This window comes from Pleurodeles waltl, chromosome 2_2 (genome assembly GCF_031143425.1).
Source record: "Pleurodeles waltl isolate 20211129_DDA chromosome 2_2, aPleWal1.hap1.20221129, whole genome shotgun sequence".
Taxonomy (NCBI): domain Eukaryota; kingdom Metazoa; phylum Chordata; class Amphibia; order Caudata; family Salamandridae; genus Pleurodeles; species Pleurodeles waltl.
This window is the reverse complement of record NC_090439.1, coordinates 687,247,182-687,274,925: the sequence shown is the minus strand read 5'-3', so window position 1 is coordinate 687,274,925 and position 27,744 is coordinate 687,247,182. Positions and strand designations below refer to the sequence as shown.

The 27,744-nt window shown below is 43.4% G+C and overlaps 1 protein-coding gene across 1 annotated transcript in view; it reads left to right on the top strand.

The window, feature by feature from the left end:
• TTPA (alpha tocopherol transfer protein) overlaps positions 1 to 24,226 on the top strand; it is a 258,988-nt gene extending 234,762 nt beyond the window's left edge. The window contains exon 5 of the mRNA XM_069220249.1: positions 11,938 to 24,226. Within this exon, the coding sequence (XP_069076350.1) occupies positions 11,938 to 12,111 (174 nt within the window). The 3' untranslated portion in view covers positions 12,112 to 24,226. The remainder of the gene's footprint in view (positions 1 to 11,937) is intronic.
• Positions 24,227 to 27,744: the final 3,518 nt, after the last annotated feature.

The following is a 27,744-nucleotide window of genomic DNA, read 5'->3' as shown; positions in this document are numbered from 1 at the left end:
GGAGATATCATCACGAGGGCTCGGAAGGGTGCACAGAGGCAGAATAGTTGTGCTCCTAATGGACTTGAGCATGATAGATGGGGAGGTTCCAAGGGCGGATAATTACTGGAGAGACTGTCTTGCCTTTGCTACCGACTTATTGCCAAGGTGCTGCAGAGACCCTTTGGACTGTAAGTGACCTGTGTTATATTGGGGTGCCATTGCCAACCCTATTTGGGTTTACTGTTATGTTTGAAATTTCAAAAATGTCAATAAAAATATATATTTTTAAAAGAATGACAGGGCCCAAGTAATACTTATGGCTCCAGAATGTGCACAGTCTGGTATCCTGAAGTGCTGAACATGTCCATCGATCCTCCAATCAGGCTTCCCTTTCGGGATGATCTTCTGTCACAGCAACAGGGGAGGGCTCTGCACCCAAACCTGTCCATTCTCCACCTTCTCATGTGGAGATTGAGCAGCGGCAGTTGACAGCCTTTGACCTTACTCCCGAAGTCTGCAATGTCATCTTGGCAGCCAAGCATCTCTCCACCAAAATGGTATACGCATGTCAGAAGAAATTTGTGGCATGGTGCACAGACAAGTCTATTGACCCCCTTTCTGCCCCTCTCTCTGAGGTCCTGTCGTTCATCCTTTTTCCTTGCCAGAAGGGCTCTGCTCTGGGTGCTCTTAAGGGCTATTTGTCTGCTATTTCTGATTTCTTGAGTTTGCCTCATCAACCTTCATTTTAAAATTTTCCTATTGTACATAGGTTCCTCAAAGGTCTTACAAGTCTTTTTTTTCCCATCCCCATTTAATATGCCTGTTAGAAATGGAGTTTCTGGTTGGCTAAGGTATGCACCTAAGCCAGGCAGAACCCTCCACTCTAGTCAGGGCAAGGGGGTTACACAACCAGGATAACCCCTGCTCACCCCGTCGGTAGCTTGGCACGAGCATTCAGGTATAACCCAGAGGCAATGTGTAAAGCATTTGCACAACACACGTGACGCAATAAATACACCACAAAGGAAACACAACACCAAGTTATGTAAAAATAAACTGTATTACACAAAACATCATTAGACCAAACATAACATGTCAGTAATACACAGGTTACTAGTTCTCTGCAGAAATAAGCAGAAATCATAATAAAACACATAGGTCAGATTGACATGTAGATTACTGGTTGTCCTGCAACATAAGCTGTAGTCAGGTTGTCATTATTACCAACAGGGCACATGAAGCGTAAGCATTCCCCAATAGGCATATGTCTGAATGACCATACTATCAGGATAAGACATTATCGCAACTGCAAAAATAACCTCATGAAGGCACTTAGTGCAACAGCAGAAATGCACATAGCATGTCACAGTATTCTCACCAGATCTGGTGGGTAAGGTCTGCCATCTGCATGAGGTGCCAAAATGATGCGGGCAAGAACGGGGACATCCGTGCCCCAATATCGGAGCTCCCGCACTCCGTTCTCCACACCGAGGATTCATGTTAAATGAGAGCAGAACCGGGGCCCTCTGTCGAGGGTCTCCTCCCTCGGCCTGCTATATGCCACCTTTGTGAGTTGGGGTGGGTGAACCCAACAGTAACGGGGAGCCTCTAATGAGGTCACCAACCCTGCCTGCAAGCCAAGCAGAATGAGGAGAGGCCCAGGGGGGAAGCGTGGGACCTCCGTTGAAGTCTCCCTTCCTTCAAAAGGGGCCCAAGGTGGTTGCAGCAGGGCGCCTGCAGCCCGCGCACCGCTCAACTCCTACTCTGTCTCCTGGGAGGGTTCCGCAGCACTGAACCCACCTGCTGCAGGTTATTGCTTGCACCCTGGGAGCATGCCACTGCGCTACGGTGCCCTGGGGGTGCCTCCTGGTGAGCGTTGCGCTCAATGAGAGGCTGCCGCAGGCTCCTCTCCGCTTCTCTGACATCAGGGAGGGGGGAGCATACCACCACTGTGACACAGGGGTGCTCCCTGTACCCCACCACAGTTTGCCAGTGAAACGTTCCTCATGCCACAGTGAGAAGAGGCATTAAAGCGCTCTTTATGTGCTATTGTTCATAAAAGGGCCAGAGAGCTGGGCGCAGCGATCCTGCTATGCTGGGCTCCCTGGAAGGCTCCGGAGAGACACAGAGGGTCAGATAGGCCAGCTCACACAGCCAAAGGGTCAGGTGGAGGTTCCTTCTAATTCCCCCTCAGAACCCTGGCAGTACGGAGTCAGGGGAAGGCTGATAGCAGGGCAACATGCAGAAAAGCAATCCATATTAGTCCTTTAGGCTACCCAGCAACTACTAGACAGTAGCCAACAAAAGAAGAGCAGTCCAGATGAGTCATTTGGTGGAGTTCAGTGTTCCTTCTGGCAGAGATTCAGTCCCAGTTCCCAAAAGTGCTCTAAAACAAGGGGAAAACTCCCCTGTACTTATACATATTTTGTGCAGTTTCCACAAAAGGGGGAGAAGGGGCTCCAACCAGTCCTAACTGGTTCTAGGTGTGTCCCCTCTCTCCTCCAGCACAGGCTGCAGACATCATTTTTTTTTGGGGGGGGGGGGCGTAATTGAGCCCTTTGTGTGAGGCCAGGGCACAACCTTTACAAATGCAGGTATGCCCCGCCTCTCCCTCTCTCAGCCCAGGAAGACCATTCAGTAGGCAGATGAACTCTTTTGACACCTCCACCCTCCCTGTGTACAGGCTGTCTGAAAAGTATGCACAAAGCCCAGCTGTCATTCTGCCCGAGATGTGGATTGGAGTCAAGCTGCTGAAAAACACCTGAGTTATAAGCACAGAAAATGCCCACTTTCTAGAAGTGGCATTTCTATAATGGTAATAAAAAATCCACCTATACCAGTAAGCAGCATTTCTCACTAACATTACAACCATACCAAACATGCCTACTCTACTCCTCATAAATCAGACAGTACCCCCTAGACATAAGGCAGGACATTCCCAATTCAATCCAATGAGAAGGCAGCATGCACAGCAGTGAGAAACCAAATAGGCTGCTTGCCACTACCAGGACAGGCCACACAACCAGGCACATGTCCTGCCTTCTACATACATAGCACCCTTCCCATAGGACTAGCTAGGGCCTACCATAGGGGTGACCTATCAGTGGTAAAAGAGGAATTCCAGGCCTGGCAAATTAATTTAGATGCCAGGTCCCTGTGGAAGTAAACTGCGCATGTGGCCCTGCGCTAGCAGGCCTGAGACAGGTTTGAAAGGCTACTTCTGAGGATGGTGCTAGCAGAGCTGCAGGCCCACTAGTAACATTTAATTTACAGGCCCTGGGTATAGGGATACCACTGTACAAGGGACTTACAGGTAAATTAAATGTGACAATCAGGTATAAGCCAATAATAACAAGTTTACAAGGGAAAGCACTGGTTAGCAGTGATACAATGACCAGTCATAATGTCAGCAAAAATCCTACAAAAATGAGGAGAAGGCAAAACGTTTGGGGAAAGACCCTGTAAAAAGGGCCAGGTCCAACAATGCCCCATTGGGATCCGAATTGGGTTTTGACCTTTCTGATGTACTCTCCTTTTGAGCCTCTCCACAGTTGTCTTACCAGGCTTCTCACGTTGAAAACTGCCTTCCTTTTGGCGATCACATCTGCCCGCAGAGTGAGTGAGCTACAGACATTGTCATCTAAGACGCCCTACCTTTCCATCTATCCTGACGTAGTGGTGCTTTGAACTAGGGCCTCTTTTCTGCCTAAAGTGGTTACGCCCTTTCATGTAGGCCAATCCGTTACCTTGCCTACTTTTTATGCAACCCCACATCCTTCTGAGGAAGAGGAGAGACTTCACCGTCTGGACCTAAAAATAGCATTGGTGTTCTACATTGACCGTACAAAAGAGTTCTGGATGGATGACCAACTCTTTGTGGGGTATGTGGGTGTGAAGAAAAGTTGAGCAGTGCAAAAGCAGATCACCTCCAGATGGGTTTTACTCTGCATTAAGATCTTTTATGCACTATCCAAAACAAAAGGCCGCCCGAGGGTTTGCACACTCATTCTACCTGAGCTAAAGCTGCAACAGCTGCGTTATATCTGTCATGCAAGAACGTGAGTATCTCTGTACATGTTTATCAAACACTACTCCTTGGACAGTCAGGTTTGCAGGGGCAGGAACTTTGCCCATTTAGTCCTGCAAGGCTTTCTAGGCTCAACTTGATGTGCAGACCCACCTCCGGAGATGGTGTTGATTGGATATCAATTCAAAGGTAAGGAATCTGCTGCTAGAAGTCTCCATCAGATGGACAAGTTACTTACCTTCCGTAACGCCTTACCTGGTAGAGCCTATATCTAGCTACAGATTCCTTACCGACCCACCCATCCTGCCCACTCTACGAAGTGAATTCTAGGGTCAGGGACTTCCCTTTCAATGCCTTAGTTTTGATGAGGCAGTAGTCAATGTTTTTCATGGCTCGACTCTTCTGGCATGGAAAGTCGTGAAAAGAAGCTGATATCAGTGCGCCTAGGTGGCGCGTATATAGGTCCTGCAACATCATCCTGTGCGGACAACAGATGTGGAGCCGCTCAATGCCACCTACCAGTGCGCAGGTGTACTGCTCACAAAAATCTTTCCATGCCTGGGGAGAATTCAAAGGAAAGGAATCTGCAACTAGTTATACACTCTACCAGATAAGACGTTACCGAAGATAAGTGCATACTTTTCCCAGGCAGAGATCTTCCTTCAAACCACGTTGGATTATCCTCAGGACTGCTCCCATTTCATTGGGCCCATCCCCAAGGGTGAGCCTGATAATGCAGGTTTGGTGATGTTGATGACTCCAACCCCAGTGCCACCTGTTGCATGCCACAAGCCCTTACCTACCAATGCTCCGACACCCCTGCTACATGACAGGCTTCTCCATCAATATCCTTATACGTGTGAGGAAACTATAATTACAGAACCTGTACATGAAAGTAATATTAAGATGAGGCAAAGAGGTATTTCATGCGGCAGCCCACTGTAATCAGATTAATGTAGAGCACACCAGAGAAGGAAAATGAATGGTGGAATGAAGTTGGCCCTCTCGTCAGACGTCATTCTTTGAGCTAACAACCATAATGAGGGGGAAACATTAAAAAGTATCAACGGTTATCTAAATGATTTCCACCATAGTGTAAATTCCTATCTAGTTAAACTTTCAACACCAGAACTTTAGCAATATAAAAAGACTAATTGAAAAAGCAGTGACACGCGATGCAGTTCTGCTGTAAAAGGAGGAACAGTTTGTGTTTCTAGTTCAAAACAAATAGCCCAGTACAACTAAATAAACATTTTCCACTTTTGCTACCTCAAGATTTGCTCCTGAATAAGGCACACTATTATGATGGCCACTAAATACTCAGTAACACTACTGTTAGCCCCTCTACAGTATGTATCCATGCCCATGCAGTCCAGACACAGTTATTGATATTGTGCAAAAAGCAAGTAAACTCTCCTTTGGCCACTCCCACTCCTCAATAAGGAAAGGAAACAGCTAGATGTTGTGGGGAAAAAAGGTGTAGAAATGGACATCAGCAGTGGGAGGGCATATTGCCACATTATGAAATACCTGTGATTTGTGGTAAACGGGAAATACTACAAATTTCTATTGCTTTCATAATGGATGAAGTTGCATTTCAATGTGTAGTAAATGCCAGAGTAGGTAAGAGTTTCATACGCATTCATACATACCCACACCTAGGTTACTAACTGCTGAAGGGAAATTATTTTCTCCAATGTCAGAATGACATAAACAGAGCTACGTGACTATTTTACCATCTGAGTTTTCTGTGAGCATAATTAAACTATATCCTATCTGTATCCAACTGAAACAAAATTTTAGCAACAGAAATGTATGGAGAAAGTTCTGACAATGTAAAGAATTTTAACTTTCCAAAAGACAAATGTCCATCCTAAGATGACAATCGGACATCGAGGGCAGTTCTAAAATTCTGGAACAGTATCTTGCTGCAAGTCATACCACATGCATCTGCACTTGAGACATTAAAAGAATGGCCTGACAATCAATGGTCATGGAGTTCTAGAGACTGAGGATTTGCAACAAATTTGGTAAAGAAAAGACTATGGTGGTGCTCATGTGCTTACACTCAGAGAGAACTTGCCCATTAATGGTTGTGATTATTCCAACAGTGCATCAGTGTTGATGGGTGGATTCAATAGTGAAGGAGCAGTGGCCATTCAAGAAAACTTCAATACACTTACAATTTCTGGAACTCAAAACAGCATTTGTTCTTTTAGCACAAAGAGCATTTCAGACACAACTGAGTCAAAGACTATGGCAGTAAGGTATCTAATCATTGCGGAAGAACTTGAGATATTTCCATTTACAAAATTCTGTGCCAAGGGCCTGATGTACTGGTGGCAAGTACTAGTAGGGTGGTTCTCAAAATTCCCATTTGGAGTGGGACCCACTTCAAACCACCTCATGAATATTATTGAGGTATGTCACAAATTGAGATTTATTCTGATTTGATGTAATGACCGGAATGGTAGACTGCTGGGGTCAACAGACCACCATGCCTGTGATCGGTTTTAACCCTTTGGCTGCTAAGCCTTCCCCAGTGCTGAGCCCTTTTTTGGCTATTTGGGGTCGTTTGTGCTTAGACCTCCATAAGTTTTTGTACACACAAGCCATCCACGTCACATTTACATGCTATTTTTAAGTATCCTGGGGATTCTAGAGGTTCCCAGGGTTTGTGGATTCCCCTAGAGGGGACTTCGAAAACAGGCAAAATGTAGCAAACTTTTTCCAATGTGGGTAGCTCTAGATTTTTGACTCTCGCTCAGCTGGCACCTAGGGAAACCTAGCCAACCTATACATTTTTTAAAAACTAGACACTGAGGGGTACCGATGGTGGGCTGACTTGCGTGGCTCTCATGAGTTTTTTTTTTTTTTTTTTTTCACCCAGAAACCCTTGCAATCCTCAAACTTTGACTAAAAAACAAATTTTCTCACATCTCTGTAATGAAAAGTTCAGGAATCTGGGTGAAGCCACAAATTTCCTTCCACCCGGCATCCCCACCAAGTCTCCGATAAAAAATGGTACCTCACTTGTGTGGGTTTGTATGTTCCTGTGACGGGAAGCGGCCCAAAGCACAATGTGGACACATCACATTTTTCCTCTGAAAATTGACCCTCTTTTTCTGATGTGTGGTTATCTCTAGATTTAGGAACCTACCTCAGCCGGCACCGAGAGAGATCTAGCCAACCTGTACAGTTTGAAAACTAGACACCTAGGGCATCCGGAATGGTGTGACTTGTGTGGATCCCATTAGGTTTTTTTATCCACAATTCCCTGCAAACCTCAAACTTTTCCTGAATCACACATTTTCCATATATTTCTGTGATGAAAACTTGCGTAATCTGCAGGAATCTACAAAATTCCGACCAGCCCGTGTTGCCCCGCCTGTGCTAATAAAACCACTGCCTCACTTTTGTGGCTTGGAAGACTTGAGCCCCATTTTTTTTGAGTGGGGTCATGGCTATGCCCATTGTGGGCAGCCCCCACCTCTCTTTTATATAAAAAAAAAACCCAATAATCCTGGCTATCTAGTGGGCTTTCAGCCTCCCCCCGGGGACAGATCAGAGGTGATTACAACCATCTGCTCCAGGTGGGGGAAAGGGAGAGACAGAAAGACTGTGCACACTTACTATGTTGGGATGAGGGCATTGGCATGCCCATTTTGGGAAGCCCCCACCCATATACATTTAGAACAAAAGTAGTGCCTGATGTGCTTTCTGAAAGAGGGGAAGATGAGGGGCTTATGCCCCAACTGCTTCCCGAGGGTGGGGGGGGAGGGCAGAAAGATTGAGTTCCCCAAAAATTAATGGGGGAACGAAAGCCCTTGACCCACGGGTCTGCCCCACCTCCCTGATGTCTAGTAGGTGGACCCCTGCTTGGGGTTTGCCACTCCTTGGGCGATCCCCAAGTAGGGATCCACTTGGGAAAGAAACTATTGGAAAGGGGAGAAACTCTGCTGTGCAATGATACCTTTCCTGCTTGCCTCACTGCTGAAAGGGGTTTGGATAGCCCCCTGAGCACCAAGGCAGAGAAAGTGAAATCAGACAATTGGCTAATTTCTTTTTAGATTTTATTGAAATGACGATGGTGTCCAGCCCGCTGATGTCATTTCAGTGAAAACAAAGAAACAGCGTAGGGAGTTTGGGAAGTCCCCCCTCAGCTCCTGAGTCTTTCTTTGTAAATCAAATCCCTCTGGAAGGTATTCTGGGGCTGAGCAAGTGAGAGTCTAGGCACAGCAAGTCTAGTGGGACTACTCAAAAGCCAGGTTTTCAGCTTCTTACGTTGAGTGAGGAGGAGGCTCTTATGTGTAGAAGCAGGTAGTACCATGCTTTAGGAACAATGTAGAAACTTGACCGTCCAATCAGTTTTTTCCGTATGCATGGAATTTTTGCAAGTAGGAGTCCGGATGAGCGGAGGTGTCTGGAAGGTTTGTGAAAACAGATGTGATTGTTGAGGTATGCTGGGCCTGTGTTATGTATTGCCCTGAAAGTATGAGAGAGGAGTTTGAATTGTGATAGTTTGTGGATGGGGAGCCAGTGGAGCTCCTTCAGGCGTGGTGTGATTTGAGTGCAGCATGGGAGTTTGAGAGTGATTCTGGCTGCCGAGTTCTGAATGGTTTGCAGCCTGCTGGTGAGTTTTTTGTTGATCCAGACATAGAAGGTGTTGTAGTCCAGTTTGCTTGTGATCAGGGCATGCATGACAATTTTCCAGGTGATCATTAGGAGCCATCTGAAAATCTTCCTCAACATCTTCAGAGTACGGAAGCATGAGGTGGCACAGGATTGACTTGGGCCATCATATCGAGTTTGCTGTGATGATCCTAAGATATTAGGCTGGGCGATAGAGATGAGCTTCAGTTCTAGCTCTGTTGGACTCTGAGTGTCGTCCAACAGTGATGTGCTCTTCCCAGATATCATGAGTTTGGTCTTGTTGATGTTCAGCTTTTGACAGTTGGTCTTCAGTGGGTGATTTCAGCCATGCAAGCACTGAACATGAGCCGCATACTGGGTGTCATGACTGTGAGGGAGCGAATGAGTTGCATATCATCGATGCAGGAGAGGACATTGATACAGTGACTGCGGATAATGCTATCTAGAGGAATTATTTCTGTATGCGTTGAAGAGGCTCTGGCTCATGGAGGATCTTTTTGAAACTCCTCATATGAGGTCACAGGTTTCTGAGGTGTACAGTGCCAAGCTGACTGACTGGGTTCTTCCAGTTAGGGAGTAGCAGATCCATCACAGTGCTTGTCCTTGGTTTGTGATGTTGTGTAGCTGTTGGATGAGGATGAAGTGGGAGACTGTCATAAGCTGCAGAGGTGCAGGAGGATGAGAACCGCTGTCGCTTCTCTGCCATACTCCAGTGGGTGTCACCCATGGCAGCAATGAAAGCAGTTTGAATGCTGTGATTGGGTCTGAAATCAGACTGAGTGGTGTTAAGTAGTTGGTGGTCGTTGAGGTATTCTGTGAGGTGTCTATCAATGATTTTCTCTAAGACCTTAGCTGGAAATTGTAGAAGGAAAATCGGTCTGTAGTTGGCAAGCATTGTAGGGGCCACAGAGGGTTTCTACAGTAATGGGAGGACAGTTGTGTTTACAAGCATCTTGAAAGATCACAGAAGAAGCAGAGGCCTTCAGAATGGTTGTGAGCATGGCGCTGATGGTAGTCCTCTGGAGTGGGAGACAGGGGTCTGAAGGAGGCCCTTCAGTGCTTAATTTGTAAATAAAAACATGCGAGTGCCCAAAGCTCTCAGAAAAAAATGTGATTCCTGCAATTAAATGTGCGAGCACAGAATACTGAGGCAGCATAATCCTAAAGCTATCCCGGGCCTCTTTAATCCATTTACAGTCACTCCCTGCCCCTTCAGCTCACTCTTTCTACTTACTCCCTTTGTGACGCTTTGTCGTTATTCTCTTCCTCCCTCTGTCTTTCCCATATGTGTCTTTTGCTCTCAGTAAATGACTGCTGCAGAAAAATAAGTGCCAGCCCTCAGAAATATGTGCCAGTGCGCCACACCTGAAATCACCAGCTCTATTAAGCACCGGGGCCCTTAGTGGATGGACTTCATGGTGGCGGTGGTTTTTTCTGAGGTAATAATGGGCCATGTGGTTCTTGTTTGCATGCACTGTACAAACACCAAACCTGTTGCTTGGATAATGCTTTTTTGTTTCTGATCTTTCCAATCCTGTGTCACTGTGTTATTAGTTAACTTTGTGGGAACTGCTATGAAGTAAAATGGAGAACACAAAGCTGTGTGAAAGAAGAGTACTGATGAGGCTCCGTTTGGCATATTCACAATACCCTCGTTAACGCGTCCCTTTATGATAATTTATTACACATCAGGACTCTTTTTTAGGCCAATTAATCTTTTGACCCAGTTGAGAGACACCTTAGGACGAGATAGCTAATCAATATGTCAATCAATACGTCAATAATGTCATCAACATTTATCATAACAATACATTTCAAAGTCATTAATCAATTAAAAACTCTACCATGACCTTGCAGCCATGAATAACCACACCATTTTAGTAGAATTTTATAAGTTTTATTCCCTATTAATTACAATCTAAGAGCAGATGCGTTAATCTCAAAACCAAGAAACATAATAGCATAATCACGATATGGCAACTTTGGTAAGATTCCATTAAAGCGAGAATCACAAACATCAGAACATAACACGGCGTGAACATGGATCAGTTTAGCAGAGTGTCAATAACGCGTCAGTTCAACAAAGCATAGATTTGGTCGTCTGTCTATTTGCGTCAGTTTAGTGAACACCTGTCCTAACCACTAATTAGCATTGGCATGTTGGGCTTCATGCAAAACAATTTAGAACACCAATTTGGAAAACATCTAACTATGGTCTCTGTCAAAAGTAAGCAGTTGGTACCTAGAAAGGAAAAGCAAACAGACAAGTCACAATTGCATTGTCATAATTACCCCTCCAAAGTTTAGGTCAGCGCACAGGTCCAGTCTTCGTCTTCAGGACATCAGTCAAATCGCCATCAGTCAGGACTCAGCTACGGGGCAAAAGGCACTTCCCTCATAAGGAGGTAAAGTGTAAAATGGACAAATCTAAGGGCGAGGGTGGTTTTAAGTAAACCAACAAGTCACCAAAGTGACAAAGTTTCTGGATAAATCAATAGCATTCCCTAACCCACCTAAATGGCTCCCTGTGTCACAGGTTTTTATCCCTTTTCCTTTGTACATTCCCCCAAAATTCTATTGGACATTGGTTATACCCCACTATCTTGAATCTAATCAGGAAACACATTAGGTCACCTAACTCTTTACCCCATATTATTTTACAAGTTTTTGATTGGTTCCCTTATTCTATGTCTTCAGAGGTGGCACGTCCGGTATGATTTCCTCTTTTTGTAATTCTTTGCACATCCTTGGTCAGTAGCTCCATTGTCTTCACCAGTTTGAATGACCTTGTACATTATATTAATCTACACTGTTTCATTTTGTTTTAACATTATTCTACAAGCAATGAAAAATGCATGGGAACGGATCTAGCATGGTTACATTCCTCTTCTAGTTTTGAAGAAAAAGTAAAGGTCGTGTCCTTTGTGAGTCAGCACACTGCAAGATAGGAAAAATACATTTAATATGAGAGTCAAGCAGCTAAACCTCGGCTCATGCTAACTTAAGGCCTATAAGGATTTCAGCATAAATTCAATAACACAATTATTGCTAATTAGCATAAACTTATTCAATGTATTGCTACATAACATTTTAATCATCATTATTAGTCTACGTATATATTGACGGCCACTCCCCGTGGTCACATTTCAGGTGCACGTTTAAGCAAAATTACTATTACAGTTTCTCTGCGGCATTGTCACACATTAATTCATAAACATTTCATGTTAATATAGATTATATAAGCTACGCTCTCTCACCCTCATTTGTTGTTTCAGATCTATATGCATGGGAGTGACTACATAGAGAGCCTGCAACAGCACTTTGGAGCCAACATCCTCCCTCCCGAGTACGGCGGTGCGGCCTGTGGCATGGACGAACTGTGTGAAGAATGGACTGAATTTATAATGAAGTCAGAAGATTATCTGATTAACATTTCTCAGGTTACCTAGCACAAGTACAACATTTTTCAGCCACGGGTGGACTCTGTTCTTTATGGTGGCGGTCAAGATGGCCATGGACAGTGGCCACTCAGCAGCCATAGATGCTGTGCTCCCGGCAATAAAAAAAAATAACATTAAGACGTACAATTTCTAAGTTCCCGGAACACAAGTGTGAAAGCTCTTTGTTCCAAAACAGTACACACGCAGGTATCATGGGGCAATAGAATCATTGGTCAGCTTCATTTCATGCGTCAGACAAAGTTTTATGAATGTACTGAAATACTGTTTACCAGTCACGCACTTTTCAAACGGCTACTCCTGCGTGTGTACAAGCTTGCTTTTTACATGCTGCTAAGAAGTCTGATTTAACAGGTGATTTATGAACCATCTGCAAAATGCAGAACTAGAAATTGTACCCAGCGTCCAAGCACTTTTACCATTGAAATTATGTACTAGCCTGACTTTTCAATGTTGAGCCAAAGTTGAGTTCTCTCAGCTGTGTCTCAGGTTTTCATATTGTCAATTAATGCAATTGAACAGTTCTTCAAACAGGGTAAAGTTTTTAGACAGCAGTAACACACCTCAACAACACACTACTACAATAAACACAATGTAAGACCGGCTCAACCCAAAATACTAAAACAATGTTATTGTGATAATTCTGCATTGGTATGTGATCCAGTCCTACTCCTTCCATTGGATGAAATACTTAATGCAGAAATTATATTTCATCCAGTTGAAAGTATATCATCAGCCCTATAAAAATATAGGTCTTAAAATCAACAATTTTCGTGCAGTTGCCAGTCATCCTTTTTTTGGACTGGAGAAATAAGGTTAATACCAATCAATCAGTAAACAACTTTATTCAGTGCATTTTGGCATCCATAAAAGTGCAGAGAAAAGCATACAATAACAATCATAGCAGCTAAGGAAACTAAAATATGAAGATACAAAACAGTAAAACAAAATACAATATCTAAAATAGTATAGACCCGCAGGCTCGTACTTCTTCATTGGTAAGTAACTGCAGAAATCTCAGGGCAGGCCTTCACTGACCAACATCGTGACAACATTTCTTTAATAGTGGAATTAAAAAAGCTTATTGTATCTGGCGTAAAAAGTACAAAAAAACATAAAATTAAGCAAAGTTTGTCCAGAGAAGTCATCACCGGGGCACAATAGAAATCAAGGTTATGTATAAATCCCAGGGGAAAACAGAGGAGTTATTGTATGATGCCCGCCCTGAAACGACAACGCAGGGAACGCTCCCACAGAGTATGGGCAGACCAAATATAGTTGGTTGAGCAGTTCAGTTTCAGTTCCCTCAAACAAAGGTATTTGTCAACACTGAACTTCCCCTCCAAATCTCTAAGAGGCCTTAGTTCTATATGAGCATAGAGTGCTTTAGCTTCAGCTTTCTTGTTTACCCCATGCAGAACGATGGGTCAGTAAACAGATGTAGTATTCCAACTTCAGTTAGTTCACTTTTTACATAAGCAAACCAGGGAATAGAAGGGCCGTAATCTAGAGCCAAACAGTCCCTTATTCTCTCCCTGTGCAATACAGCCTCCAAATTGTGCCAGACGGCTAGCCATTAGATAAATGGCCGCACCTTAATCACACTGAGAACTATATATTTTAGCATTGGTGTCAAAGAACCCCCACCCTTGGGCTGAGGAATGCTGCATAGTGACCCAATGGCTGATTATAGTTTAATAGAAAGCTGAGCAATATTAGGAGTCCAAGAATCCTGGGCAGAAAAAATAATACTCAGATAGGGAAAGACATTAACACTGCTCAGGTACTGATTGCCAAATGTCATATTTGCAATGGATCTGCACCTTGGACCGCAGGCCATAACATGGGATTTGTTAAAATTTGTAAATCCAGAGAAGACATAAAATCAACAAATGCATGAACCAACCGATGTAAAGCCCTGGGGGTACGAGCTAGGAGCCCTGCATCATGTGAGTAGAGAAGCGTGGGGAGTGGTTTAACCTGAATTACAGGAACATCATTAGTAACCTGAATCAAATGAGATTACAAATCATTAATGTGCAAAATTAATAAAAGAGGGGCCAAGACACACCTCTGTCTCACTCCACGATGGATTCCAATATCCCCTGTCACGCCACCCTGCATACTAATGCGGACCAGGCCCTCTGTCGCTGTGCAAGTAAGCAAAAAAGTGAACTCAGCCTAAACCCAGACCTCGCGCAGCAAGTGCGCGCCATAGTTTATCTCGATTCACACAATCAAATGCTGACGAGAGGTCCATGAAAGCTAGATAAAGTGGAGCCTTTTTAAGCCACTGCATACTTGCCTAAACCAAATTAATGTTAAGGCATTGCTCAATGGTTCCAACTTTATGCGTAATCCCATATCGACAGTGGTGGAGAACAGACTCATCATGCCCAGGCCATAATCCGGTTATAAATAACAGGCCAAGAATCTTTCCAGTGGTATCAATGAGTGAAATTGGCCGATAACATGAAGGAGATGAACTATCCCCTTTTTTAAACATAGGGATACTAATAGATGTACACCAAGTCTTAGGTAAGAGAGAGTGAGAGAAATGATTAAAGACATTAGTTAATAAGGAGACCTGCAAGTCAGTGTTTAATAAGATCGATAGGGACCCCATCTGGACTAGGAGCCTTTCCACCCACGCTCTGAGTTACAGCTTCCTCTACTTCAAGTGTTGTCCAAAAGCAAGATACCAAGGGGTAAGCTATACAAAAGGGAATAGAGGGTGGGGGAGCTGAATATATAGTATTAAAGTGATCCTCCCAGACACTGGCAACAATATTACAAGAAATAATACTAGGCAATCTTATAGTGCTCTTAACATCCGACAGTGAAGCACAAAATAGCGCGCTATTACCCTGACTAGAGGCCTGGCCTAAAATTTCCCATTTTGCAGACACAAACTCCTGCCAGTGCCTAGCTCAGATTGGTTTATTTTGTTTACAGGGTTGTGCTACCAAAAAAGAAATCCTTTGGTTTAGCACTATGTGCCTCCCAAAGAGCGTAGTTTGCTGCATAACAGCTAAACCACCTGGGGGTGTCGGCCAACAGTTTGATTGGTTTCAGAAGGACCTTCGTGCTACCAGAGCACAAATTTGAAAACGCTTGCACCACCTGCGAACCTTGAGGCTCTTCAGCAGGGCACAGATTAATCTGTTGAGAATTACCTTTAATTACTACTTTCAGGGTTTGAGCAAGGTCAGACACTCCAAATCAACCTTAAGTGCTGGGTTTCAAGTGACATGCACCAACATCCCGCCTATACTTCCCTCTAAAGTGCAGAAATAGTGTGGCCTCTATGGAATTATGATCACTATAACATGAAGAAAGGATCGTGCTTTGCAATATTAGAACCTCCAAGTCACGAGTTAAAAAGCACACAATCTATTATTGACGATCTGCCCTGGCCCTCGAAAGTAGGAACATTGCTGGTGGGCAAGCCTGAGATGGCCAACACATTACCAATCCCCCTAGAGCTGAATTTGTTTCTTTTCTTGCTCCTTTTGACATGTTTAGAGTCATAAGAATCTGAGTGTAAGTCCTCATAGTTCACAGGTAACCGCAATTTGAAGTCACCAGGAAGGTAGACATACAACGTATGCCCAAAACGAGCCATATCATCTGCTAAATCTGAAATAAATGTAAATAAAGAGGGAAATCCGGAGTTGGGAATGCCAGTGAAATCATTATTAGAGAAATTCACAACATACAAAGTAAGAGCTGATTTAATAACTATGGCCTGGAAACTGCTGTCACTATGCTCATCAATAGAAACTTTCTTGCAAAAACCAGTACTAACCCAAATCGACAAACCCCCGATCCATTGCATGCGGGAGTTGCAGGGACACTAAAACGATGAAAGCCATCAATTGCTATGGCCATTGTATCTCAGGTTACTTGGAGAAAAAGTAAAGTCATACCCCTGAAAAAAAATAACCAGTTTGGCAGGGCAACCTTTGACCTAAGTCCGGCCATATTCCAGCTTAAAATTCTGAGGGAATCTGTATCTCTGCCCTTGAGATCGTTACTAGTAGACTCTAGGGCCCCCAGGCCGTGTTGGACAATTTAAGTAAGGAATGCACCATTATCTCACCCACCGTCACAGTGAGGGGTACGCAATTATTAATGGCTCCCATAGACTCATGCTTCCCGGGAGACACCAAAGTGGAAATAGGGGACCATCAGCTGAGTCAGTCCACCTGTTCCAACTTGCCAAGCGCAGAAAACATATTAGAACAGGGAATGCTACCCGGTGTGCCCATCTCGGGTCTCATATGGGAAGGGTGCGGAGTGGCAGATGGCGGTTTATAAGAATAGCCCAGGGGGAAGGTAACCACCTCAGTCTCGACAGTGCTTCGAGATTCTTTGTTACATAATATATCTCGAACGCAGGCAGGCCTTTGGGAATTTATAACCATACAGTCCCTACTGATGTTTTTAACAGAGTGGCCTAGCCAATCAACCCACTTCACCGTGATTATCTCATTCGTCCCCCAGGCATTAAACATTTGTGCACATATAGCCAATGGCAACCTTATTCCTTAACTGCTCCCAAGATTCTTGCTTACCCGGTTTGAGCAGCAAAACCCCAGCCAGAATTAACACATGTTCAGGATGAAGTGGAAGGCTCAAGGTGAATTGTGAGTCGGTGACTAAGTGCCCGTCACCCGAAACGGAATCAGGTGGCCAGAATTATGAATATTGTGGAAGATCATTAACAATAGCATTACATCAGCTCACCCCCTGACCATGGAATTAGCGGGAGGCCCACTGCTAACCCTGCTACCGGGGTGCCCGTGTGCGGGAGACCCTCGCGGGGTCAGGCCTCTGAAGCACCTCCTGGCACGATGCGCATGTGCTGCAGTCCAGCAGGGGAAGGCGTGCTTCATCCTGTTCCCCGTGACCTGCGCCCAGTCCCAGCAAAACCAATCATTTTTTCACCTTTGGACTAAAACAAGCAAGAGACAGTTTACTCTAGGCTCAGAAAAACAAGGCAATTCAAGTGAAAGAGCAACGCAGATTTGCTGACTTCGGATCAGGTTGCATAGCATGGCTCTGATGTAGTGCCATTGTGCACTGACCAACTTTAGAAACAATGCTCTTGTACTGGTTTGTCAGTACAAATGTTTGAACAGGCAAGTTAGACCCCAGCTGCACTGCGCAGTGCATAATGTATGTACCTGGTCTGCATAGATGTTCATATATCTTTTTTATAATTCAACAGGGCACACCTCGTTTAGCATTACCAGCTGAAGTGCCATAGGTAGATTTGTAGACATCTAAAACCAAAGCGCTGAAACACTGTTTTAAGGAACGAGACACAGTTTAGTGCATTATGTGCTAAGTGTGAGCCCAACAGGATCACAAGTCGGTATTTCCACTTTGTGATCCTCAGCAAATTGTCCTCTACCTGTGCTCCCTTTCCCTCTCCTACCAAATGTACACTCCCAGGTGCCAAAGTGAATGTTGTACAACCAACTGGATTCACTCCTGAAAGATGATACAAGCTGACTGTGTGTTCAGGTTGTGAACAGGACCAACTAGATCCACTGAATTTGCGGAGCACATTTAGGGCTATTGAAGTTCACAAGCCTGATATCATTGATTATATTCAAACTATTATATATTGTTGTAGTTAATGCTATGAACATTAGGGTCCAGGTAGCGAAAACATTTTCACATATTTTCCGTCCATAAAGTGTATCCCTCTTCCAGAATCTGTTAGAAGGTGCTTGTGATTGTGCCACCAACTTTATATTTGCAGCCAAGACATTTGTTTGAGTCGTTTTTTTTTTCTTAATGGTGCCACCTGTTTTTATTGATAGATTAACAATTGCTGTAGAAAATGATGAATTACCTGGATTGATTGCACGTAGTTCATTTTATAAAACAAAAATTGCAGGAAGTTCAAATTTCTTTTTATGAAACCGGACTCTCTACCCACGGGTCGTGTAGCGAACAGTGCTTAATTTGTGCATGATGTTTCCGGTGCTGAGCACCGGCACTTATTTTTGAGGGCCGGGGTTTATTCTTCTGCCTCAAGCATTTGCTGAGAGCAAAAGACACACATGGGAAAGACGGGGGGAGGGAAAAACGAAAAAGCATCACAAAGGGAGAAAGTAGAAAGCTGCAAGAGTGAGCTGAAGGGGCAGTGATTGGCTTTATATGGATTGAAGAGGCCCGAGATGGATTCAGGATTATGCCGGCTCAGTATTCCGTGTTCAAACATTTAATTGCTGCAGCCGCGAATTTAAGAGGAGGGCTTTGGGCACCGGCACCTTTTTACTTACAAATTAAGCACTGGTGGCGAACCCATGAGCTCTGTGCTCCAGCCGCTTGCAGTGATGTATACTGTATGAACCACTGATTAGCTAGCCCGTTATCCAGTGCTTCAGTAAAAGTGGCAGAAGGTTACCTTCCATATTTCTGTTTATTTGATCAACCAGTTGCTGCTCTCCTAAACTCGAACATACCTCACACTCTGACAGGAACCATCTTGTTTACCAAATCCATTTTTAGGTTGGAAGAAGGCACTATGGTGTTTGATCAGTCGCAAACTGTGCAGTTCCCTGTGTTTGAAACCCTAATTACTCGAATAATCCTGCGAACCGCAAATTCCCTAAATATTGTATGTAGAGTATTTTTATGTGAAGATTTTAATATATGTAAATAAACATAGTTTTTATCAGGTGGCATAGCCGTGGGTCCATGTAACTATTCATTCATATCAAGTACAGATTTGTCTTATGTGTTGGGAGGAAACTGGAAATCTCAAGGTCATCAGCAAATCCAAACTGCCGTACCCTCGCAGTTCGAGTAGTTTGCAGCACGAACCTGCATTACACTGCTGCCTTCCAAGTAGTTGGCCACAGATATCAAACTTGATTTTTTTCACACAAGAGAATTACAGATCTACTTTAGCACAGATGGAGGATAATCTCAACACTGCTTATGGTGCTAAATTAACAAGCAAAGCCAATAAGTCTAGGGTTGACAGCCAGCCTTGTGCTTTTGTCAATGCTTGTTTTTTTGTCGTGGATTTTTCAAAACGTTTTTGTTGGGGAAGTGGTGTGGACCTAATCAGTCATTTGACTGGTCTCAAAAAGCACACATTGCCATAGTAGTCCTTGCCCCTTTGCATGTGTTAAGTTGCAGGGACTACCATGGAGCCATTCACAGTGAAGTTAGCCAGTAGTTTAAGTGTTGAGGGTTCCTGCAATGCCAGTCTTGGGGCTAGTCTAGGTGGGTCTTTTGTTGTCTAATCTGGCTGAACCTGAATATTTAACACCTTTTTGCCGAGTGGGATTTCAGTGGGCGTCGTGGCTCAGCACCGTTCGGTGGAGGATTACTTCGCATCAGGAAATGTTTTCTGACTTGAATGACGTCCACTTGTGGAGTTGTACCCAAATGTCTGTGCCTTTTCAGGCTGGACTCTTGGCTTGATGCCTGACTAAATGGGTTGTGGTGCTTGCCGCGGTCTGGGGATGCGTTGTAGGTGGCAATGATTGACCTTTCTGCGGCAAGATTTGAGCCCTAGGCATGGGGCTGGCCTTGAATCTGAATTCTTTGCGGCTGGGAGCTCTTGCTCTACTTCGGGGCTTTAGAAGACACCACTTCTGGGCTCCTGCCAAAATCCCCCTCACTCCCCATGGATGCTGGAAGGTCGGACAAGCAAGCTTCCTCCTCCTTAACATCAAACATATCGTCCGGCATGAAGATGTCAGGGGCATTAGAGAGCCTTGGCCTTGCTTTCTGCGATGGGCTCAGTGCCGCGTTGATCAGTGCTGGAGAGTTTTCTTGCAGCAGAAGGCTTGATCTAGAGACAGCCTTGTACTGCGGCGATAAACACAAGTTGTGCACATCATATTATGACAATGAGTACTTGAAACTGCACTCATTGCAAAACTGTAATGGTGTTTGTTTCATAACACCCTGACAGTCATTCTCCAGAAAAAGGCCTGTAAAGTGCTGAGCCCCTCAGTGCTGGTTGTTGGAGGATGTGTCCGGTCACAATGCATCAGTAGTTGAACACAGTGTGTCAAAAAAATGGCACTCTGGCATCAATGAATAATCCTTCGGCTGCGTGCTAAATAGAGAGCAATTGTTTTCAACGTGCATAGGTCTGAAAAAGTTGAAGTCTGTTCCCTAAAAATCAGGTGAAGAACTCACTAGTCCCTAAGCTGCTACTTGAATGTCCAAACCTGATGGCGAAAGAAAACTATCTTTGAGCTGGAGTCTTTATTTGAGTGCATTGTGGAATAAGGGAGGAGTCACAACCGGTTGTGTGGCACAAAACAAGTTGTAAATGTCCAGACCCAGCACTAGACGACTGGAGCATGACACTCTCCAGCCCTACATGCTACAGAAAGATGGTTACAGGGTAAATAACTTTTTTCTTTCCAGCACATTTTTGCTGAACAATCACAAGTAAGAGAATGATGGTAACTGAATTGAAGACATGCAGTAATGTCCATTTTGCTAATTTTTGCCCACAATTCTGCTTCTGCAAAACTCTAAATAAAGACCACAGCCTTTTACCACTATTATCCTGTTTCTCCAGCATCCTTATTTCCATGCTGGTAATGTTTCTAGTCACATTTCTCATTCTTCCGAGCTAGACTATCTGTGAGAAAACTCCAGTAGGCAGTTTCTCAAATCATTAGCTCAGGGGAAGTCTTACTCCTTTCATTTATTGTCATGACCTTAGGTTGCTTATGAGTATTGATAGTGCTGTAACTGTTGAACCACACCTAGCGTGTATACATAAGAGGAATTGCAATTATGGTGCTGACATCAAAAGTGAAACTAAAGTTGTATGATCTCTTGACCCACAGTGGCCCTCATTTTGGAAGGACACTGCCTGCTTTTCTCATTATTTTCTATCACAAAAAAGTATGCTTTGAGTTCTGATCCTTCAAAATTATACAGGTTCCAAAACATTTTTAAGGAATATTCAGACTTGAACACAGTTGCGGCTTGCGGGGGTTAAGCGGGCGGTGCGTGGGGGGGGATAATAATAAAAATAAACATAGTAAGAAAAAAAAAAAAAAACCTTACCTGTCACGCTGCGCTGTGCCACTCTTCGCTTCCCCTCAGCAGACACAGGCTCCTCGCCTGCCCTGCATCTCCATCATGATGATGCATGAAAGCAGAGTTAGGATTGGCTGGAGCGCCCAGCCAGAGCGCTCCCAGGCAGACTCCGAGCCTGTGCCTGCTCTCTGCAGCCTGGCAGCACAGTGCTGCGTTGGAGAGAACACAGTGCGCATGTGTGTTTGGCCAGTCCGAGACTGCTGGACAAACACACATGCGCCCTCAGGGAAGTGCACAGTGCACTCCCCCTTGTCCCCGTCATCCCCGTGGCCCCACCCCTTTAACAGTGACACGATAATAAACAGTTTATTATTGTTTTGTTGTTAAAGGTTTGCAGCAGCTGCTGTTGGCAGGGTGTATGGTGGGGGGGTAACACTCCTCTGCCATAGCGAAGGAGCTACCACTGCTTGAACATGTCATGTTAAAGTTAGGGGTGTATGAAGTTACAAACCTCATTCCCACACTTAGTGCTTTTTTAACTTTTCCTTTTTCACAAATTTTGCAAAGTGGGAGAAAACTTTAACCAAAAGTAGTTTGGCAGAAACCCCTTTGAAATATAAAAATCTCTTTGGTAGGAGAATTTTCATGCAACAAGTTTTTGAAGGAAAAATACCGTGCACCTTAATTTAATGGAAAATTTCTCATGTAACTGAAGGTGGTAAAATATTGAAGCTTGACAAACTGGATTAATTGAATAGTTTGACAACTTCGTCTAAGGATTCTGTGTAAAATTAAAATGGAAATGTGATAGCATTGTATGAGCTGTGTGAAATGGAAATATGAAGACCAGAAGTAATACCATAAAATTGAACAATGAATACATTAACCACCCCGGACCGATGTTTTCTGATTTTTGTTTTTATTTTTTTTATTGGATTTGCAATTTGACCCACTCTTCCTTCTGTGCTTCAGATTTAAGCATTGGCCAAGAGAAAAATTGTTGAATTGTTTCTTCTGACCTTGCTCTTGCCAACTCTTCCACTGAACATTAATTGTCGAAATTGCTTTTCTGAGAAGACTACTATCCTCCTGTATTGTGAATTCTCTTGAGTTAATGTAATTTATGAGGTAGTCAAATCAATCTTGGACAGATTTCTGTGCCACAACTGCCTCTTTGAGATAATTCCTCCTGCATTCTAAAACGTTCTTGCTCTGTAAGGGTCATTCTTCCTTTCAGTGTTCTACAGCGTAGTGAATGAATGCAGAAATTGTCTTGCTGCATCATTTTCAGCGTCATCTATAGTCATATAGATTGATCTCTGGAGTTATACTTCTGTTGCTTGTCTGCGTCAGTCAGTCCTACACAGTGACGCCTCTCTGTTCCTCTTAGCCTGCCTTTTTCAACAAATGCTATCATGACCAGAGCACATTGTAGCCATGATCCTCACTGTTTTGTTTTTGTAACAGTACACTCATCACGTTATGATGGTTTGTGTTAACACCAGACAGGTTGCTATCGGTCTACCTTCATACCACTATACTGTTTTGTACTTGTCCAGTTAGGACTTTTTTTTTTGTTGTAATTAGAGGATCAACACTCTGTATGCTGGTACATATATTGTTTGAGTAAAATATGTCAACAGAACCATCAAATTGCTTAGAGTGCCTAAGTGCTTTTATGGCACGTGTAATTTTTTAAAATTAGTAAATGAAAACATTATGTAGCGCAGGATACAGAAGACTGAAAACTGGTCTGTTACGGCTCTATAGTGCCAACAAGGGGCTCTGATGACATAATAATAAACCACGAGACCTAATGAAGAATGGTTTGTAATTGACACCAGAACCCAATTATGGATTTATTGCACCGCATTAATCACGTTAACCATTTTTTAAAATGGTTTTTCCAGGTTTTCCTCTTAGAATTTGCAGTTCACGTGGAGGATTTTATGGATCATAACCTACTCGTAATTATCATGCAAAAATTCATAGGTCTGATACCCTGTCAATACGGTATAGGCCCTAAACAACTGTGGTAAAATAACATATACATTTATTTTCCGTGTTTCAAGGTGGAAGGAGTATCTATGCAATGTATTAAATATGTCTGAGTCACGCCCTATCGTGTATCTTGTGATTAATGAAAATATGGAAACTCGATTTCTTACACAGAGTTTGTTCCCTTGGGTTTGAAATTGTTGCATTATGCCTGAAAATCTGTAAAATAATTATTGTCTGGTTTATGTTTTGATTTTAGCCAGATGCCTGTTGATGTGAATTTTGTCGGCTTGTTTTGCAGAACAGTTTTACAAACTTGAAAAAAGTCCTATCAAATCGAAGTTTTTTTTTTTTTTTAGATCAGATAGATATATTATCTTCAATGGTCTGTGTCCAGCATAAAAGTAGAGTTTAGCATGTTAAATCATTTGTATTGGGAGTAATGCAGTGCTTTATAGGCTTAATTAAAATAATGGAATCCTGTTTTATGTTCAAGACCTCATGTAATCAAAGGGCAAGGAAAGCCTCTGGTATGCCGTCTAAGTGTGTGCGACTCATTTGACCAGCAGCAATAAATCCATATGATGCATAAAATGTAGCTGCATTTTATCAATTCAGCTTTGGTATGAAGTTTGCTATATAGCAGGCAACACTAAGGCCCCCCTCTTGAGTGCTCCAGATAATTCTGTTGTTTCTCCACCACCAGAATTACCGTTACTGGAGTCAAAAGTAATTCCAAGGGTGGGAAAGTTACAGGGATTATACGTTTTGGAGGATAACGCACTGGAATCTTTATTTGTGTGCCAATTACCAAGTCTTTCCCCCCAGTGTTTTACTCGTGGGTTTTAGCTGCTTTTAGCAGTCGGAGTCTCACTACCAGAAACAAAAAACACATAATTTCGATGGGCCCAGTAACCCAGGTTGCCAGGCGTATCAGCATTTACAAGCCACTTATAGTTGGAGCCTAAATGATCATTTACTGTGAACGCTGTGCAATAGTTTTTAAAATATGTGATGGGTATGTTAATATGATGTTCTATCTTCTAAATAAAGAATATGTATATTCTGTGCGAAACTGAGTCATTTAATTTTTTGATATTTGTCTAAATATGTTCTTCTCTTAAGTATCTGCATTGTATGCCTGTTACCTGGAAGTAAACAACCTCAACGCTCAGGGTAAATTAGGAGAGAGGTCGCATTTTTTGGGTGCATCCAACGCTAAATTCAACACTGTATGCGTCAAGATAAAGCGCCTAAAATATTTAAACAATACTTTGTGTTAAAAGAATACCTTTATTAAAGTGGAAACATATTCTATCTGGATAAGCCAACTCGTTTAATTTTTTTTTTATACTTACCTAAATAGTTTTTCCAGCAAATAACTACATTCTGTTGAAGTACTGAAAGGCCACACTGATGGGAAGCTAGGAGACAGTTTGCATTGCGTTGGTTTGAAAGTAAAAGTCCAGACTGTAAAATGAAAACGGGAACTAAGTCTTTTCCTTCCAGACTCCGATTATGGATGGCATAACATACTAGAATGGGTTTATGGAAACTTGTGCCTTATCAGAAACCAAAGCTGTGCTCTGCTGGTCTTGTGGTATAAATAATGTTTTAGGAAATGTGCAGACTACATATGCCAATCATACCCTAAAGACCACACACAAAATCAACGTCGACCTCACGGTATGTCTTATGCACAGATTTTGGAAATTTACCTATTGGGCATGTTAAGTGTTGTAGATGTACACTTGTGAATCCTGAGTGGCCTGCTCCTACAATTCAATCTTCAAAGGATCATGCCACGTTTTATATAACAATTTCAACAGACATAACAAATAAATGCTTCAATACTGTATAAAGCTACAGTCGTTAAAAGAAATGTACATAAAATGTACTTTTCGTATCTATTTTTCTTGACAGTGCAAAATAGACGAAGGCCTTGACATTTACTTTTTAGAGCATTTGGGAATAGTGCAGCGCCTTGAAAAATAACTCTGCAGCAATGCATGTTCTTTAATAGCAGATGTTCTTTGTGCATGTTTTATAAGGCATATTTATATTCTATGTTTAAAGGTGGACAACCTAATATCTGCGTAACGTGTTAATACGTCTCTGTCAAGATCTGTTTTGTGTTTTATGCCTCGTGGAGAAACTGCAGATTTTCGGTTACATAATACCTGTCTGTGTATTGCCTGTTTAATGAATGCATTGCCTATTTTTAGGGTCGAGCGCACAAGCGCTCCGTCCCAGTTGTAATCTCTCTTTGGGCTTTTAACCACGCCCATATCATGCCTGTCACTTTCATTGGTTTGTGGGCATGCCTTTTAAAATCTGCTTGATTTCATTACTGAATGGCATGCATACCTCATGCCTTTTCCAGTGTTTAGCCCTCTTTGAGATCACCGGCCAACTACTGAAAGCCTACAAGGCTCCATGTTTTCAGCCTGGTTTCTGCACTACTTTATCTTTTTATTCTCCATGCAGAGCAATCAGGCTGGGTTTTACATAGCACGATCATGCTCTTCTTTTGGTTTTCAATTTCAGTGTGATTGTGCTGAGTTTTACATAGCGCAATCCTGCTAGTTTATTTTCTTTCAATTTATGTGGCAAGAAAAGTCTGGTTAGGAGTTTACAAAGCTAATAGCTCTAACTCGAGCAAATATGAGACCTGTTGCATTGCAAATGCTTGTTTTATGCTTGCATTGCCTATTTCTTGAGTATCTCTCTTTGGTTTGACTGTTTCTTGAGTACATGTCGTTGCACTGCCTCCCATGAAGGAATTTTTCATTTGCATCTTTTCTGCAGCACTGAAATGTATGATAAAGTGGATTGCATTATTTACAGGGTTGAGATTCCCCCCCCCTTGTATTTTATCACGTTCCTGACTTTTGGAGTAGATGGAAAGAAGAACTAAGAGTAATTAATTACAAAACAAAGGGGCACAGCCACTGATGGTACAGGTGTGCAGTTTTCTTCATCTGGTTCAGATCGATACCAAGTAGTGAGGACTCATTTTCAAAGAAGTGCTTCCCATCAATGAACAGAGGTTACCTCCTCAGAAAGAAATACTGCTGTACCTACTCTATTCCTTACAAGGGCAATGAGGTGCAGAGTAGGAGACCAATGAATGATCCAAATTAGTTGAGATTGGTATAGCAAAGAGTAGTAATGATCAGTGTCAGTCTGCAGTATGCAGCAGGGGTGCCGTGGAGAGACACACATCAGATCCACATGCACACAAACATTCATACCTACACATATGCATGCATGTGGAAGCTGGAGGAGGCAGCTGTGTTTATCTGTTTGAATGTAAGTTTGCTGTAGATTATGATGCAGAGGTTGTGGTTGTGGTCTGTCAGGGTTGTAGGCTTTTCCAAGCGTGGAGGGCCATAAGGAGTCGTTCCATGGAGAGGGGTTGCTTCTGAAGATGATCACCTCTGCTCTGTCCATGTTCAGTTTCAAACAGTTGGATCTCATCCATTCGGCGACATGTGTCATGGCATTGCTCAAGTTGTCCCAGGGGAAGGCATGGTCTTCAGAAAGGGAGAGAGAGTATTAGTTGAGATGATGAGTCCATGGGAACGATCAATCTCGGGCAAAGGCGTCTTGCACATGTTGTTCTGAGGTGGAGGATGGGAGGCGGACTTTAGGCACGGCCTGTGATAAAGGCATGGATCCATTTTAAGGAAATGTTTTCAGATCCAGATGTGGTTGAGTCTGGAGGTGAGGGTGAAGTGAAAGATGGTGTTGAATGCCACGGAGAAGTCGAGGAGGGGCCTGATGTCTGTTGCGAGGATAAGGGTGGTCTTGGTGCTGTGGTTGGAGCGGAAACCATATTGGGAGGAGTCCAGTTGATTGTGTTTTTCATGGTGTTCGGTGAGCTGCTTGTTGATGTCTTTTCCAGGACCTTGGTTGGGAAGGGGAGCAGAGGGATGGGGCGGTAATTTTTGCATATGCTTGGGTCGGCGGAAGGTTTCTTAAGGAGCGGTTTGACTTCTGCTTGTTTCCATGCTTTGGGGATGGTGGCAGTCCTGATGGAGGTGTTGAGGATGGGAAAGAGGATGCTGCTGATTTCCTTCAGGCCCAGGTTGAAGATGCAATGTGGGCAGGGGTTGTTGGGTCAGCCGGAGTGGGTTGAGCACATGAGTGCGGCTGTTCCCTGGATGGATAGTGGCTTCCAGTCCGTGTTGAGGTGGCGGGGGGGTTCCTCAGAAGGGGTCAGTAGGTATTCAATGCTGGTGGGTTTGAGGTGGAAGTTTCTGTAGATAGCACTGATTGTGTTGTGGAAGTAGTCAGTTGGTGAGTCGCAGAGGGTCTGGATGGGTTAGGATTGTGTTATCAGCAGCTTCTGGGCAGGAGAACTCTTTGATGATCTTGAAGAGTTCCTTCAGGTGGTTGATTCTCTCCTCGATGCGGTTGAGTAGGGTGATCTTTTTTGCTTCTCTGAGGTGGAAACATTTGTTCAGCACATCATTGAAGGTGGACCAGTCTGCTAGGTCCCTGGTGTGATGCCACCATCTTTCTAGCCTTTTGGACTGTCTCTTGTATGTGCATAGTTGGGGGGCGAACCATATAGCGGGCTTG